This window comes from Lineus longissimus, chromosome 10, assembly GCF_910592395.1.
Source record: "Lineus longissimus chromosome 10, tnLinLong1.2, whole genome shotgun sequence".
NCBI lineage: Eukaryota > Metazoa > Nemertea > Pilidiophora > Heteronemertea > Lineidae > Lineus > Lineus longissimus.
This window is the reverse complement of record NC_088317.1, coordinates 16,639,837-16,657,038: the sequence shown is the minus strand read 5'-3', so window position 1 is coordinate 16,657,038 and position 17,202 is coordinate 16,639,837. Positions and strand designations below refer to the sequence as shown.

General features: G+C 40.9%; 1 protein-coding gene and 1 long non-coding RNA gene across 4 annotated transcripts in view; one reads left to right on the top strand and one right to left on the bottom strand.

Annotated features, from left to right (window-relative positions):
• The window catches only part of LOC135495139 (inactive ubiquitin carboxyl-terminal hydrolase MINDY-4B-like), a 24,043-nt gene extending 6,930 nt beyond the window's left edge, over window positions 1–17,113 (bottom strand). The window contains exons 1-6 of one of the 3 annotated variants that reach the window (XM_064783576.1): window positions 16,758–17,113; window positions 16,020–16,257; window positions 14,896–15,050; window positions 14,106–14,214; window positions 798–883; window positions 203–432 (exon numbers count right to left, since the gene is read on the bottom strand). In XM_064783576.1, coding sequence (XP_064639646.1) covers window positions 203–432; window positions 798–883; window positions 14,106–14,214; window positions 14,896–15,050; window positions 16,020–16,161 — 722 coding nt within the window. In that variant the 5' untranslated portion in view covers window positions 16,162–16,257; window positions 16,758–17,113. Of the gene's footprint in view, window positions 1–202; window positions 433–797; window positions 884–2,841; window positions 2,960–14,105; window positions 14,215–14,895; window positions 15,051–16,019; window positions 16,258–16,757 lie in introns of those variants that run through there. The other 2 variants (XM_064783577.1, XM_064783579.1) reach the window with 2 other exon arrangements.
• On the top strand, window positions 6,649–10,652 carry LOC135494896 (uncharacterized). The gene is made up of 6 exons (XR_010448485.1): window positions 6,649–6,692; window positions 7,112–7,185; window positions 7,980–8,661; window positions 9,424–9,522; window positions 9,993–10,167; window positions 10,426–10,652. It is a non-coding gene; the product is annotated as an uncharacterized LOC135494896 (long non-coding RNA).
• Window positions 17,114–17,202: the final 89 nt, after the last annotated feature.

The window sequence follows — 17,202 nt, the reverse complement described above, 5'->3', positions numbered from 1 at the left end:
AGTAAATTCCATAGTAGTGACGTCACTCAATGATTGACAGCTGGGCGCCATGTTTCATTCATGCCTCGTTCTGATCACCCGATACGCGGGAAATGAAAACGAGGTCATACGAACTGGCTTGGCGGTTTCAGTTCCCTTTAAGAGTTACGAGCCAAAAATGAAAAAAAACCACCAAAATGAACAGATAACGCTGAATACTTACTTTTTCATTGTGGAGATGGCGCTCCTGATTCTGACCACCGAGAGATGACTAAATACGAGTTGTTTGATGACGAACGCTTGAACACATGTGATGATTCCGCGTGAGCCGTTCCGTTGCCCCTCGAGACCGTACGGAAACGGACTGTCGACGTTACGGAATTTGAAGCACGCTCGCTTCCACTCAGTGGTGAAGGAATGAATCGTGGACCCGTGCACGACTTTACGGAGATTCTGGAAGGGGAAGTCGGGACACCAAATAAGGAATCAACCAGTATGACCTTGACCAGTACGGTGCTTAAATTGTGTCTCTTTCACGAGACTTGCAACAAACCTTGCAGGAGTTATGTATTCGGCTTGCTTGTGGCCTTAGGCAACATACTTTCCTTCTAAATCCGCCTTCTTTGAATGATACATCAAGTCAAAACTCCTTGTATCTGGTGCCTACACCTCGGTAAAAGACAAATAGTCACCATCCCACTCGACAGTGGCTTGAGAGAAACTACTCCTCGGCTTATGACTGAATCACTATGTCGATTGGTGCCCAATTGAAGAAGCACACAACTATGCTCTGAAGAGCAATTGAGAAGAAGACTTACGGTAGCGATTTCTGGTGTGACAGGTGCGCCTCCTGTGAATGGTTTCGCCACGCCAGACCTCGGCGCCTGTGGAACAATCGTGAAATCTGAAAGTAGTGATGGCAACACATATTGAGATTTGTTTACAGTTTTACTGGAATTTGATATCAATGAGAGTAGACTTTGAGGCAGTACACAATGATCCTCGTGGTAGCCAGATCCAGCTATTGCCTGCAAATCTACTTGCCAATCTGCCTGCAAATCTACCTGCCAATCTGCCTGCAAATCTACCTGCAAATCTGCCTGCAAATCTACCTGCAAATCTACCTGCAAATCTACCTGCCAATCTGCCTGCAAATCTACCTGCCAATCTGCCTGCAAATCTACCTGCCAATCTGCCTGCAAATCTACCTGCCAATCTGCCTGCAAATCTACCTGCAAATCTACCTGCAAATCTACCTGCCAATCTGCCTGCAAATCTACCTGCCAATCTGCCTACGTCAGTCTCTTCACGTCAAGTATGGTACAGCTTAATCAACAGGCTTGACGAAGATAGTCTGATTGGGATGTGCCGGCCCGTGGCCAAATATGTAGTTGTTGTTCTCATTCAAACCACATTGTACAGCATTTTACATAAATATTGGCAAATCATCGTTGAAATCAACAAGGATAAAGGAGAGGCGCAGTTGTGCATTTTTCTAGCACAAACCTGTTCTTGAAAATGACACACTGACGATTTTGAGGCTCACTGACGATTTTGAGCACATTTGGACAAATTCAAAGGAGGTTTATAAGAGAAAGAAAAAGTGCTGCAGAGTCAGCTAAAGGTGATGCAGAATGAGCTAAAACTGTTGCAAACAGTTCTAAAATTGATCAGGAAATGACTAAAATTGATGAGGAAACAACTAAAACTGATGATGAAACAACTAAAATTGATGATGAAACAACTAAAACTGATGATGAAACAACCAAAACTGATGATGAAACAACTAAAATTGATGAGGAAACAACTAAAATTGATGATGAAACAACTAAAACTGATGATGAAACAACTAAAATTGATGATGAAACAACTAAAATTGATGATGAAACAACTAAAATTGATAAGGAAACTGCTACTGCCGAAGGCACTAAAAGTGTCGGAGAAATTGTGGTAAAATAGGAGGTGTGGCTAACAATTCAAACCGACTGCTACTAAAAATGCTGCACCATTAAATACATCCATAAGCACATCCGCACCTCCAAGTTAAAGCCCCGCAGTATTTTTAAAACACAGTTAGTTATCTGAAGGGCAAGCACTTGCTGTGGTTACGGGGCTGTCCAGAGGCTCATGGGAGTAGTACACAATGCAAGGCTCAAGGGACAAGAATGCTGGATGTGCTTTGATTCGCTGGGGGCATCTCAGCTAACAAATGGACGGCCCCTAACATATATCGTTCTAAAATACCCCTGTGTTGTAAGTGTCACTCCAAGAGTGTGTCCCTTGGACTCTGCCAGGCATATCCAGGATAGGTTGCTCAGTAAGTTGGAAGGCCAACGTCGAATACTCAAGATCGATTCTCGGCATACTGGGGAATTTATTCTCAAGGGTGAGTATGTTCAAAAGCTCAAAGGAAGATGAGGAATCTACCAAGTTACTTTGAGACTATCCCGTCCAGAACCAACCACTTTCAAACTCATCACAATAACCATTCGATCAATTAGATAAATTATTTACGCTTCCTTTATGTACAGACAGAAAACAGAACAGAATCATCAAATTATCATATTGCATGCAAACTTTTGCTCATCCGGGCCACGGCCTGTAGAAGCTCGATGATTAGTAAGGTAAGGTGGTACATCTACAGCCCAGGTACAATTAAACCAGTCACTTCAGAATTGGAAAGCATGGGAACATTTCTTGAACTATTCACTGGCTAAAAATGTCAGTATTTGGACCCCCATTGAATTCACCTCTTTTAGACTTATGGACTGTGTGGAAATTTTGATATGAATGCAAAAACATAAGATATTGGCAAAGGAAACCAAGTTTACACAGGTTTCTTTGGCAAGGAATTAGACTTACCACGTTTGAAGTAATAGCTGTACACATCCATGATGAAGAATATCTCAAAGCATTCTCAAAAATAGTCCTATTTGAATATGAAAGTTTTTACAAGCTCCTGATCACGTCAGACATCTGCTATAGTTAAAGTGTAGTATCCTTTTTAAAACTACAATCGCATTGATGAGTCGATTTGACCTGCACTGAAAATAGCCTGAAATTTTCGATGTCCAAAAGGTGCAAAGTTCTGCAAATCAAAGCAATGTTACCCGTCTGACAAAAAGAAAAAAACCTATTATCTAAAATCCTCTCTCTTTTTAAAGATGGCTTATATAGCCCCGCCATGGTTTAGGATTGTTTAAAGGTCTGCTCCATTCATTAAAAAATTTGAAATTTAAACTTGAATTTGAAAATTTTCAATTTGAAAATATGAACGGAATATAAATTCCAAGAATGCCGTTGTGTAAACTGATAAACATGTACTATGAATGCCAGGTTTTTGCAAACTTGCATGCATTAATGATCACACAACAGCAATGTTTATTTCTATTTACCCGAGCCACAGGAAAAAACAATCAGCATGAACAGCATAGGCCTTTAAACTTTCAAGCCTGAATGAAAGGAAGAATAAAATTATGAACAAATTGGCCCGCTTAAAATCTCTCCCAAGAGGTGTCCCAAATGCCCCGAAATCCTCGGATTGACAGATATTCTTCCCTGGGGGATGCAAAGTTATCTTCAATGTCAAATGAAGCAATCAAAGTACTGATACCCCCAAGGGAAAAATAAGACATCATTAGTCATTCAAAGGAGAAAAATTGTCTATAAGTGTTTTAAATTGGGTGACATTCTGAAAAAAAGGGGTTATCCGGACAAAGGATTTTCTCATCTAGAAATCTGGGTTAGTCAAAACTTAGTCCTGTTTTATGAAATGTCTGTTGGCATCCTCTGACAAGACCGAGCTCACTTTTGATTTTCTTACAAATCATCCAGCCATAAGTCAAAGCCCCTAGAACCTGCAGCGATACACACTTGACTCAAAACACCAAGCAGCCTGAAGATGTCTCAGTCAGACACATCCATATTGCCTGTCAGCGCAAACACCACCTCCAATCTATTAATAAATCATTCAGCCATAACTCCAGCAACCTAGAATCCGCAGCAGTACACGCTACTAGATAAAACACGAAGTAGTCCGGTGTCTCAGTGTGATGCTCTGTCCTCTGACATCCAAACCACTCTATTAATAAATCATTCAGCCATAACTCCAACAACCTAGAATCCGCAGCAGTACACGCTACTAGATAAAACACGAAGTAGTCCGGTGTCTCCGTGTGTTCCTCCGTCCTCTGACATCCAAACCACTTGTCACAACGACCACCGCCTCCAATCAATTTATTTCATTTGAGTTTCTACACTCTAGTGCAAAATAAACACACCCAACCCAACCAATGATTTGAAAAGTGCAGGCGGCCACACGACAGGCTTCAATATCAATTTCCTGTTTCTGCCGTCTGCGATAATAGACGTCAGCATTCGATGTGGATTAAGGATCGGGTTTTTGAGTTAGTTTTCTTTCACGGACAATTAAATTCACTTATGGATGGATGGGTCGATAAGTTAGAGATACATGGGTGAAAAAGGCCTGGACATTTATGACAACTCATCAAGGCCAGTCGGCGAGCATCCTGTTCGTTCGGACAGCCAGGATGATTGGCCTGCTGTCAAGTCCAGATGAGATGGTCAGGCCCAGGACAATAAGATGAGACAATGGAGTTGGCCCACCCAATACTTTTAATCCACGTTTTCAAAGCGCATCTGACATTTTGCATAGGGTAAACATATAATAACTAAAAGTAAAACTAGTTAATTAATTTCACCAGACATCCAATACACAACAGAGCTTTCATTAGTTCCAGATCGAGAAATGAAACTTCTCATAAAAATTAAAATAAAACACAAAATATTCTTTTTGTCTTTTTGTTTAGATTACCATATCTAATTGTTCAGGAGATTTTTTAATCCAAGATAATCCCTATATTAACTGTATTAACAAGCTTCATCTCTTTGAAAACAAACAAATAAAGCCAAACCCATCATTTGTCCTACTACAAGGTGTTAAATAGCAGTGTTGCCAGTTTTCAAATTCAAAAAATATTTCATGCCAACACATCATTTGTCTTAGCAGTGTTGCTAGTTTTCAAGTTCAAAAAATATTTCATGACTGAATTTGTTTTGAAAAGGAGTTTGGCAATGAAAACAAGAAGGGACAGAGGATAGATCATAAATGTCATTATTCCAGTTCTTTTCAGTTTGTTATTTGGCTTCTGTCTGAACAGTTGCCATCACCACATTGGACGTGCTTGTCAAATAATATAACCTGTCTTTTTCATAAAAAAGACTTAACTTTAAAACTTGCAACATTATCGACTAACACCCTATACAATTTCTGACAACAATTAACACCCAATCTGCATAATCAAATAAAAAGGTTACTTATATATTGGCCAATAACATTACCAACTTGGCTTGGCCTATGATCTGACACCATTGTTTGGGGAACCGTAACCATGACAACCTTGAAAGAACCTTTGGTGTTTAGGGGTGTGTGACATAATAACAACTACCTGTCACATTTTATACAGTCCCATGCTTTGTATGAAGTGCAGGCTGAACATTCATTCCAGCAAGGTGCACATGGTCCTTCAAGAAAGGGCTGACCCAAATTTTGACATTTTCAACATTCTGAAATAGCAAAATTTCTTGTGTTTTGCATCAATCTATTACAAGGTGGGTATCACCGAACTGAGTCTTAAGGAACGAGTTTAGAATCCCCGATCACACCCCAAAAAAAGGTCATCGGTTGACTAACCAAGCACCACTGTTCAATGGATTTATAGTTGAATGCGATCAAACTACGTCATTTCTGATCGGGGATTCTAAAGTTTAGCCAGTCTTAAAGTTATTCATATCCAGAAGGGATTTTGGAAGAGAGAAACTTTGTTTGCCTTTGTCTTTTTTTGGCTGGAAAAATGAATTGCCTTGAACTCTAGTCTCATATGACCCAATTGAATATGCAGATTTCAATTTTGAGAATCCTCAGATTTGAGGTAGATCAATGCAGTCAGATCAATTGCTCTTAGGTAGTATGACCAAGAAATGAGACATTCATTTTAAGCAGAATTTCTCCGGCATTTGTTCGATGTCTAGTTGCAATAGTTTGGTTACACGACGTGATCGCTGTCACGTTGGAGGGAAAGAAAAAAGAAAGGGCCTAGCAGAATAGCCGGGACAGTAGTAGCTCTGTACATTATGTACACTCTGTCCCTCTGTACATTATGTACACTCTGTCCCTCTGTACATTATGTACACATTCCTATCATTTAGCACAGAGTGTCCCGGGTATTCTGCAGTTGCTCCGAATTGCTCGGCCCTCCAACAAGGAACTAAAATTCCTGGCTCTTCACAACACGTACATTAACGTATGAAATAGTCGAGGGTCTGTCGGATGAGACTAAAAGCCGTGGTCCCTTGTACCTGAGTGTCTATGCCAGGGCACTAGATCCCACATAGGTGGACAGTAGCCTGTAGTGGACTCCATACCTCCGGCAAAAATCCAATAGGGTTACGACGCCGGTAATGATGATGATGATGATGATGATGGCTGGCTGTGAAAACACTCTTTTTCAGTTAACAATTTCTCATTTGGCTGAGAGTCACTCTCCCCTCCCCCTCCCTTCAGCATTGCAGATTACAACTTTTAACAGAATTGCTCTAATCATACATTTGTGCCTATTTATCATTACAGATGCCACAAACTTCATCTGCAATTGCCACAGAAGATTCCTGTATCATTGTTTGCTTGACGATGGGTATGTACGATGTGAGGTTGGTCATTCGCCCGATTTGTCAATAGAGGTCATATTGGAAGGTGTGATGCAAACTGATTGGCTCCTCATGTCTCTGATTATGACCAGCTCAGAAAGACAAAACTAAGGAGTGAAGTCTACCTATGTCGAAAGAAACATAAATAACTCCTGAAAATGAGAAATTCATTTCGACCATCATTTTCAGGCATCAATTGGCTAAACTTTAGAATCCCCGATCGGAAATGACGTAGTTTGATCGCATTCAACTATAAATCCATTGAACAGTGGTGCTTGGTTAGTCAACCGATGACCTTTTTTTGGGGTGTGATCGGGGATTGTAAACTCGTTCCCATCAATTTCATGAGTTATAGTACATGTAGATTTGGTGTTATTGTGGATTTTTTGCCAATTTATCATTACAGATCCCACAAACCTTGTCAGCAACCTTGTCGGCAATTGCAACCGAAGACTCTCATAATGATCTACAAGATGAAGGGTAGGTAGAGGATCAGGTTACAACTTGCCGAATTTGTCATAGAGGTACGACTATCCAATTGTTGTTAAAGTCAGTAAAATAAACTTGTAAAATGACTCCAGCAGGAAGAGTGAAAATTATGACGAGCGACTGGACAAGTCAAACGTTTGAATGTAACAAGCCTTCATGGCAAGTTACATGAAAAAATAACGAATTAAAAAAAAGTGTTGAATCACAAAACACATCTAGACAACTTTTATCGCCATTGTAAGGACATCAATGATGTGTACTCATCTAAGAGGTCAAGGATCGCAAAACTTTTAACTTGTAATGTATATTTTGCATATCAAAATAAAACATACTTATCCAAAAAAAAAATGTTATATTATTCAAAAAAACATAGAAGGACGGTGACGCCTCTATCGACAAATCCGGCAGATGGATGTTCAAACGATGTTTTAACCATAGTTTGATGGTGTGAGAGTGTGAGAGTGTGCAAGTGTGTGTGTGCGTGAAATGGGATAGGAAAAGGGTGTGGGTGGTCATGGGGGGGGGAGGGGAGACTCTGGCAGCTGTTATGAGTGTTGGAAGTGTGGTTGATGTTGTGTTAGTTTTGTAGCTATTGTTATTCTAGTTGTTAGAGTAGGGGAGACTCTGGCAGCTGTTACGAGTGTTGGAAGTGTGGTTGATGTTGTGTTAGTTTTGTAGCTATTGTTATTCTAGTTGTTAGAGTAGTTATTATAGTTGTTATCTAGCTATTGTAGTCATTCTTTGTTTTGGTGCTTCCTATTTTTCATCTTTTTTAACCTATTCAGCTTTCAGTTGTCCAGGCCAGGCCAGGTGACCGATGACAATGATAGATCGGGTTCGATTCAAGCTGTACGCTTGGTGTATTTGGTTATCGTGACTGGCGACTTGAGTCTATCTCATCTCATTTCCAAAGCGCGGTGGCTGGGTCCCAGGCATGCTTGCCACTTTGTTCCACGGTCCTCATCTAAGTTTCGACGGTGATGACATGGACTTAGGTTCAAGGTACGTGTTCCCCTTGAGTCATCGTGGTTGATTGATGGGGGCAATAAGAGTTGCGTGTCGCTAGTCATTCAATTGGTCCCCTTGTTTTAGAGTGTTGGCGGGATAAGTCTTACGACTGTTAACAATAGTAAGCAATAGCTGGCCAGCGATCCCCTACCTGATCTCGAGGGGGATGGAATGACTGGGGTTTAAGTCCTGTTGTTAACCTGCGGAATTTCGTCGGACGAAATGTCAGGCGTGTCCGTGTGGGACTTGTGCTAAACCAGTTTAGTACATATGACGAAGACATTGGGCTCTTTGGATAACAACAGTGTACTTGACCTCCTTGTGCTTCACAAAACTTATAAATAAACCCGCTGAAATTGACATGACGGAGTAGAAGAAGGAGAGCCGGCCTCAGCTTGTCAGCCGAGAAGAGCAGAGAAGACACTGGACCCCAAGAATACAGTGTTGCAGCCAAACCAGGTAAGCATCACTTATGCAAGTATCAATTCGTTTCTTGTACCCCCCCTCCTCAAGGGTAGTTAAGCTATCACCACTAATCTTTGCGGATGCTTGAGTAGTATTTATTTTTCCTTTAGTGAAAATTTGGCGAAGCTGGAAAGAATAAGGATGCTAATGTGTCGATGTCTTGTCGAACATACAGCCTTACCCAGTAAAATTAGTCCGGTTACTTTATATGACGGTGATAACTGATATATTGTTGATGGTGATGTCTTGATGAAAGAAAAAGTAGCATTGGTGAAAAAAGGGTGATGCTTGAGCCTTAAGATGTCGTTATAGGGTGATAAGGTGTCGTACCCTTGAGGAAGGGGGTACAAGACACGAATTGATACTTGCATTAGTTCTTGCAGCATGAACTCACTGAATTCACTGCTGGTTCTGGCTTGATTAAAAGATACATCTTATCGGCGGACTATAGGCAAGAGCAGAGGGGCTAATTTGGCCATCTCAAGGTGACTAATATACAGAGTAAGGGCCCTGGGTCATGTCAGATTCAGTACTGAATATATTCCTCATAAAAGCTTGAATCATTTCGACGGACTTTGAGATGTGAGAGACCCCTATTGGCGACTTTGTGTAACTTTATCTTGCCTGCCTAGCTGCTGGCTATATTTTCCCTTTAAAGACGCTGAATCAACTAGGCCATCAATCTTATGTTCATTCTTTCCTGTTTTAATATGGTAGTAAGACATATTGAATGATTACAACTTGTACATATTTCAGAAGAACCAGCCAGATGGAAGGGACAAAGGATACAAGGGACACAGGATACAACGGACACAGGATACAAGGGATACAAATGACGACACTGCAACCCACAAGGTGAGCAGAGAGAGGTGGTAGTGTAGTAGAAATGGAGTAGAATGAAGTGGCCAAGTGCCATTGTGCTCACCCAATCGAAATTGGCTTGAAAAATGTCCAAAAGTTTACATCAAACTGCTAATTATAAAGGATAACCCCTGTGACCTTGGCAGATAAGTCAAATCGTTGACACAAACGTCATGACCATCTGGCCAGTAGTTGAGGAATAACACAATCGGCTCTCCTAGGGGCCAAGAAATGAATTTTTATCCCTGTGATCACCTGACTTGGAGCCCTCAGGTTATGGCCAACTTATGAACTCAATGACCTTAAGTCCTAATGAAATTGCTGGCGAATGGATCAAACAGATAATGACAGTTTTGACTTAACATTGAAAGTGACAACCACCTCTGCCAAATGAAAAAAAAGATCTTTTGGTTTCAATCTATTCAGTTTGAGATTGCTCCTAAATGTTTATTTCCTGTTTCCAGCCTTATGCAGATGACGGCTGTCAGGTAGACCCAACCACTCGACCACGCCATGCAAGATCAACTCTCGAAGATCCAGGAATCCACTGAGTGACAAACCGCAGGGTGACTGAGAGATGTCGCAGAGAAGCCAACCACTCTCTGATGGAGGTGTAAAGGATAGAGGTTGCAAGCATTGGTAACTGATGCATATTTGTTCCAAATCCTCACTGCTTGCTATGACAGCGTGGTCATAATAAGAACCGACAATATTTGATACCGCTTGAGACAGACAAGTAGTCCAGACGCGACGAGATAATGGGCTGAGCTGGGGATGAAGGCTTATGATTCTATCTAAAACTACCTGGGTGAATTTCAAGAAACTCAATGAAAGCCTCCATGGCTCAAGTCTTTGATTATGGTAAAACATAGAGTAACCTTGATATTTTTCTTCCAGTCCTGCACTGATGAGGGCAGTGGATCGAGAGTCGAGTGGATTCAGTGGATCGAGAGTCGAGTGGATTCAGTGGATCGAATGGTGGCACTGAGGGATATCGAAGGGGCAGGAGTGACAAACCACAGTCTTTACCGACCGATTCATGCAGAACTTTTGCTAAGATCGGGAACATTTGTGCTGTGTGTATGGAGAGGACAATTGAAACACTGTCCGAAACTCTAATAGACTAATGATAATTCTCGAAAGGGACTCGATACGTACTTTCAAAAGATACGGATAGAGCCCTGCTCAATACGCAATATGACACGATATCCAGGAGCTACCGTGAAGACAGCCTCATAACTATGGAAGGATGCCACCCAAAGGTAATACAATCAAATCAATTGTCCTTGCTTGGTGTAGGCATTAGCCTGATTAAAGGGGGACTATAGGCAGGAGCAGAGGGGGTAATTTGGCCATCTTCAAGTGACTGGTGTACACAGTAAGGGCCCTTAGTCATGTCAGACTCAGCACTAAATATATTCCTCGTACAAGCGTGAATCATTTCGACGTACTGTGAGAGTCCCCTATTGGCGACTTTGTGTAACTTTATCTTGCCTGCCTAGCTGCTGCCTATATTGTCCCTTTAAGAGATCATGAACAGTTAAAAAGCGCTGTAGAAGGGTCTGTTCTGTTAAGGAAAATGCTTTCGTCATACAGAAACGGTAGTGACACGTAATGGTCAAATACTACACGCAGTCATGATCGCCAATGGGATCTCTGAAATCAAGAGATGAAGACGAGTCGCAGTGGTATATCCTTGGAACAAACATCTGAGTCAGGAAGACGTCAGAGACCACTTTATCACCTACAGATCTCACGAAGTTATACTATGTAGCACTTGCTCATGTTAGTTACGTGATTGTCACAAGCATACATGTCAGGCCTTTGAACCTTTCATTGCTGGAGAATTCTTGAAAATGGCCTTTCTTTTGCCAGGTTTGGGGATGGGCGTGGTCGAATATCATTTTCACTTTGACGCTGCGAGTTTGGGGCATGTCATATGGACTGCTCTTGGGGAGGACAGACCAGCTTCCTTTCGCTAGCTGTCACTTTCCACCGACTGTTGGGTTCATGCTAGGTGAATTTCAAACATGCAAACTTGAACACGTCGAGGGTATTTTTAAGGGGTGTGTGTAGAAAATGGGACCTGTGGTGATTTCCAGAGTTGCCCCAGGCGTACTCCAGGTGTCGGCATCGATGATCCTCTGAAGGACCTTTCTTCTGATACCTGTTTGTGGCAATTAATAGTCGGTTGATGGCCAACTGAATTAAAAAGTGATGGAGTCGCGGTTGAGAGAGGGAGGGCGGCATAAAATTTGGCTCTTGGATCGTACTAATCTGCTTGTTATTGGGCTAAAAAGTGAGCATCTTGAGAAATCTGGGCGCTCAAAAAAGTGAGCATCTCCTTAAAAACAAGGCCTGACATGATGTATTTTATCAGCTGGAGCATGTGCACCAGTACAACCTTAATTTTATGTTGTGTTTCTTTTCAGCATGGTGAAGCATCCCACAGAGGAGAGAAGGATGTCGTTGACCAAGGACATCCCCTCCGGTTGTCATCAACTGACAGTTTGATGACGGTTTGTTTTTGTCATCGTAGGCCTCATCCTTAATTTGCGTTTTATTGAAATATCTGATTGAAAGGTGATTTAATAAAAAAAACCCTAATATTTTCTGTTGGTGAGAAGGTAAATATTTACCTTCTTTTTGGCCATGACTTAGCGGTACACCTGGTATAGAAGTGTCAGGTTGCAGGGGTGAGTGAGTATGGGTAAGTGGTCATGACTCTTACATTTTCCCATGATCACGGTTCAAGATCTTACACTCATTAGGAGAAGGAATCTAAAAAGGGTGAATTCAGGGAAGGGGTTGTTTGTGGCTTCCAGGGGAGCCTAATCTGCTTGAAATATTTTTCAAGCAAAACTTGAGTTTTCTGCTTAAACATCACCAAAAAATCATCAGATATTTCATGTAATTATGTCCATCATTTTTGACATGGGGTTCATGTGTTGTTGTTTCTTCGACCCCAGGAAACAACAATAACACATGTGTCTGATGGAATCGTAGGCCTTTTATGAATGTTGCTCAATCTCTTCAGTACCACAGAAACCGCTGACATTTAAACTCCCAAGGTCTGGGATCCGATGCCCCGGACCCATGATCAAACTTCCTGGCTCAGTTTCTCAGCACTTTCACCTTCGTGCTCGAGACAACTGACCGACAACAATGGTGAATTGTATTTCTTTGTTTATAATTCAGAAATACCCGTTAAAACACGGGTATCAAAAAGGTCATGAAAGACCAAAACATCTTTACAATTAAACTAAAACAGTAGAGAGTTTGATACTCTCTCTGTTTTATTGAAATTTACCAGAATATCAAAATTTGTCTGAGTTTGACGGACCAGACTGATTCCTGATCCTACCCTTGTGGTCTCACAGGAACGAATATCTGTCTTTACTTCATTTTGATTCCAAAAGGTGTTTCACTGCAAGGACATTATCACGTTCTGCATGTTCGAGGTTCTAAAAAACACTTTTTCGCCACGTAAAGAATGGACTTGGTACTTGGAGAAATTGAGCAAATTGTAACTTAAAAGCATCAACTTTTTGATGTTTTTAAAAGTTTTGTCCTGTGTGCATATACTTGTAAATTCTGGTATGTAAAATAAAAGTTTTGTGAAATGTCTAATGAGATCTTGACTCTTACAAAAAATCTGGCAAACCACTTTTAGTCTTTGCCATGTCAAGGCCACCTCTTTTATCATGCAAATACATGTCAGAACTGCTCCTTTTGTCATGCAAAGCAGCGGCCTCTGACCAGCGGCCATCAGAAATGTGGTCCTTTTGTTATTCAAATAGGGTCCTAAACCAATTGACTGCAGTGAACAAACCTATTGTGAGCTCACACAGCCAAACTGAAGGCTTTAACAATAGGATTTAATACAATAGATAATCCATGTTGAATGTACAGTACACAATACATCCTTTGTGGTATGGTTGAGCAGTGGAGTCAAACCATTTAAGATCTCAATTTAGCATTGTGTTTCATGAGTCACAATCAGTGTTTCATTGTTACATCTTGTAAAGGAGTTGAACATGTTTTAAAGGGATAGTGCTCCTATCTCCTCGTTCTCCTCCTATATTGGGCTTTCGGAGTGGTGCAGCTACATTAACTATGACCGATTTAATGTACATGTATGAAGTCATTAGCTCAGCTGTCACCTGTGTGACGGACGAGTTGGCGACTCCCTCCGATTGCGTAGGTTTTCGCCCGGTACGCGGGTTTCCTCCTACACGGTATTCAAAGTTTCCATGTGTTATCCTTGGAGTTCAGAACAATAAAGAATTTGAAAATGATACAGTTTTTTTCTGTTATTATGTCGCCTTGCCTCTTGGGACACCAACTGTTACTAAAACTTTAGGGCCATCACGCTTCCGTGAGTCAAGGAAGTTGCCCCAAATTCTCAAGAGGTCGTGGCAGCCACCATCGAGGTTAGAATCAGGGCGGCAAAATGTAACCGACTCTTTGACACCTCTCTCAAACCACCGCTCAGTCCTTGAGGAGGATGACTACTCTGATCCCACCACAACAAACACAAAACTTCTCATAAGAAATAAGAGAAAACTTTCACTCACCTGTTCGAACCACTGGCTCTGGCCACTTATCAACATAGATTTTTTTCGGTTTGGCTAATCCATCTTTTGGGTTGGTGAGATTTGTCAGTATGCTGTTAGTGTTATGAGACTGAAAAAAAAGTCGTCATATGCATTCGCGCCCTTATTGTGAGCAATTATTGGGTGCACCTACAGTTGGGCACCACTTTGGGTTTATTGGTCCCGTCATTCTGTCTTTGACCAGGCGATCACTAAGCTACTGTTAACTTGGATGGGATGGGGTGGATCGATTGCTTGGCATCAGGTACAAGGAAACTTGGTTTCACCTCTCCTTCCTGGTTCTGAAGACCGAGTATCAAAGCGAAGTGACTTGCCAAAGGCAACAAGTGATGTTATGCATACGCTCAGATCAAACCAACCTACGATTATGAGTCGATTACGAGTTTGAAACCTACACTATTAAAGTCAAAAGTTCAAGTTTTGAGTTACTTCTCCAATATCAGCTGCATGCAGCTAAAGAAGAGGTTATCATCGGACTTTATTCACGGAGTTTTCACAAATCCCTGAAACACTAACGTGAACACCTATGGCACTGTTCAACCCTGTGATGAAGTTTTCGAACACTGGGATAGTTGTTCACGTTAATGTTTTGAGGATTTGTGAAAACTCCCTTTTAACCCTGTTCCATCCTGAAACCTAACCTTTTCGAAAACCTTTAGTTGGCTTTCCTTGCTCCTCTCTGAAGTACATTGTATTGGTTGAACAACCCTCTCAGGTTTTCGGCAAGCCAAAAAACCTGTGATCTCCTTACCTGTCTTTTGTCCTCCGGTTTGTCTGTTGTGGTTAGAGGCTTCAGTGGCTTTGAAAGTTCAACAAACTGAAGTAGTTTATTGAGTTGTTCGCCGGTGATGTTTACATCGATCAGTCCACTACTGCAGGCGCTCGCCATGCTGCCCTTGTGCACCTCTGAAAAAATGACCATCTCAAGAACATTCTCATACTAAGTCATTTGTCAAATCTCTCTTGTGAAGATACAATCTGACACACAAGAGATTATTTTATTGACAAATCTCTCTAGTGAAGATACAATCTGACACCCAAGAGATTATTTTAAAGTCCACTGCAGACAAGTGATTTTCATTGCTTTATCGAAGTGCTGTGCGATGATTATTGCTGTGACACACCTCTAAAAAGAACATCTCAAAATGTTTGTCAGACTGTCATACTATGCAAGATACTCACCGAGATACAGTTAATCATACAATAATCAATCCAATGAAAGATCCTATTTGTAGTTTAGATGAGAAATAAAAATGATTTGTAAAAGTGTTTTCGTTTTTAACAAGTACTTTAAAAAATACACAGCCTGAGTGAGACACACTGTACTTCGACAATGGTAAGAGAATGAATAGTAACTCCACATTGAGAAAGTCTGTCAGAAACTTCGACGTTTTTCACACTAAATACTGATGTTTCTGATTATAACACTAACAGGTTGCTACAATTTTGGCAATTTGGCTTGTTTATTGCAATATGTTTGAAAAGAAGGCAGCAGGGTTCAAACAGTTTTTTACGAAGACTTCCATTCAGATCAACTGTTAATACTGTTGAGTGTGAAGTCACCTCTCCACATCCAGGTGTATCTGGTGCACTGCATCATTGTCTTTCTGCAGACCACTACCCAAGGCTGATGTAGAACCATATATCAATTAAAAAAATCTTTACTACACAGAGTACAGTAAAACCTCTCTATTTAGGACAGCCTCGGGACTGACTGTCCTGAATTGTGAGGTGTCCAGATTAGAGATATCAAATTGAATGGAAACAATAACCCATTTGGGATCTAAAGTGTCTTTAATAGAGAGGTTGTCCTTAATAAAGAGGTTGTCCTTAATAGAGAGGTTCTACTGTACTACTAGTATGACAAAGCCTTACCATCACACAAAATTAACCAGAGCCGACTGTGTAATGCAGTCAGAATCTTGACTTGCCCTTCTAATTGGTTGACCATGGTGAATTCAATCTGGGAATGCCCATTGTTTTGAAATGACAGCCGAATGCATACCTGGACCATCATAAACCTAGACTCATCGTTGACATGTGATAACTTGACATGACATTCTGGAATGTTACTTGAGCACCATCTTTCATGAATGACTGCACTGAACTAAATCTGAAATTAAGAATGATCAAGTTTGTTTCCAACTGTTGCAGAATCATAGCATTATTGGATATTGTACAGGAGTATAACCTAGGCCTAGCCTTCTGAAAGACACTCCAATCTATAAAATTTTACTTGAGCCAACTCATACAGTCATACACGCTAAGAGAAGTTGATAAAATGTGTATAGGCCTATATGACCTTATTGACCGCGGACTCATCTTGTCTTATATCAGTTTGCTCAAGTCAAAGGGTACAAAAAGGACAGACTCGCCTGCTTGGCACTTCTTAATTGATACAGAATACAGAAAGGCCAACTATTCATTCACTGCTATTTGAAAATTGAATTCGACTTCAAGTATGTCCATCAACATTGATACTGCATAAGGGTGAAAAGAGATAAATGACCAATTTCGGTTTCCAGGATAGACAATGAAGTTGAAAATATAGGAGACCCTTTTTTGGGTCATACTGTATATACAGTTGGAAACTGAGTTATTTCACCCCCTCACTGTTTCAAAATGTTTGTCATGTTCTCCAAAGCTCCACAGCATATTCTCACTACCATTTGCCATATATGAAGTAGAAGAATAGTGCAATCAGGATGATGAAGATGACAAGATTCCACAAACAGTAGAAATCAATTCTTCTCCTCATCTTTCAAAGCCATGTATCTATGTACATTTGTACAGGGATCGATGGACACGCCCACCCCAAATTGGCAATGTTCTTTGGATCACCTTTTTCGTAAAATGACGTAATGATATCTATTTTGAGCCAATATTCTAGATAGGGTTTTGGGAGTTTGATAAACAACTATGCTTTTAATCTTATGTGTATGGATCATTAAAACAAATAAACATTCTCAGCAAAGTTTCTTGAGAAAATAGTCACGAATAGATGGGGAAAAGTTGATACTCAGATGGGATAGCCCCTTGGCCAGCCTTGGGATTCCCC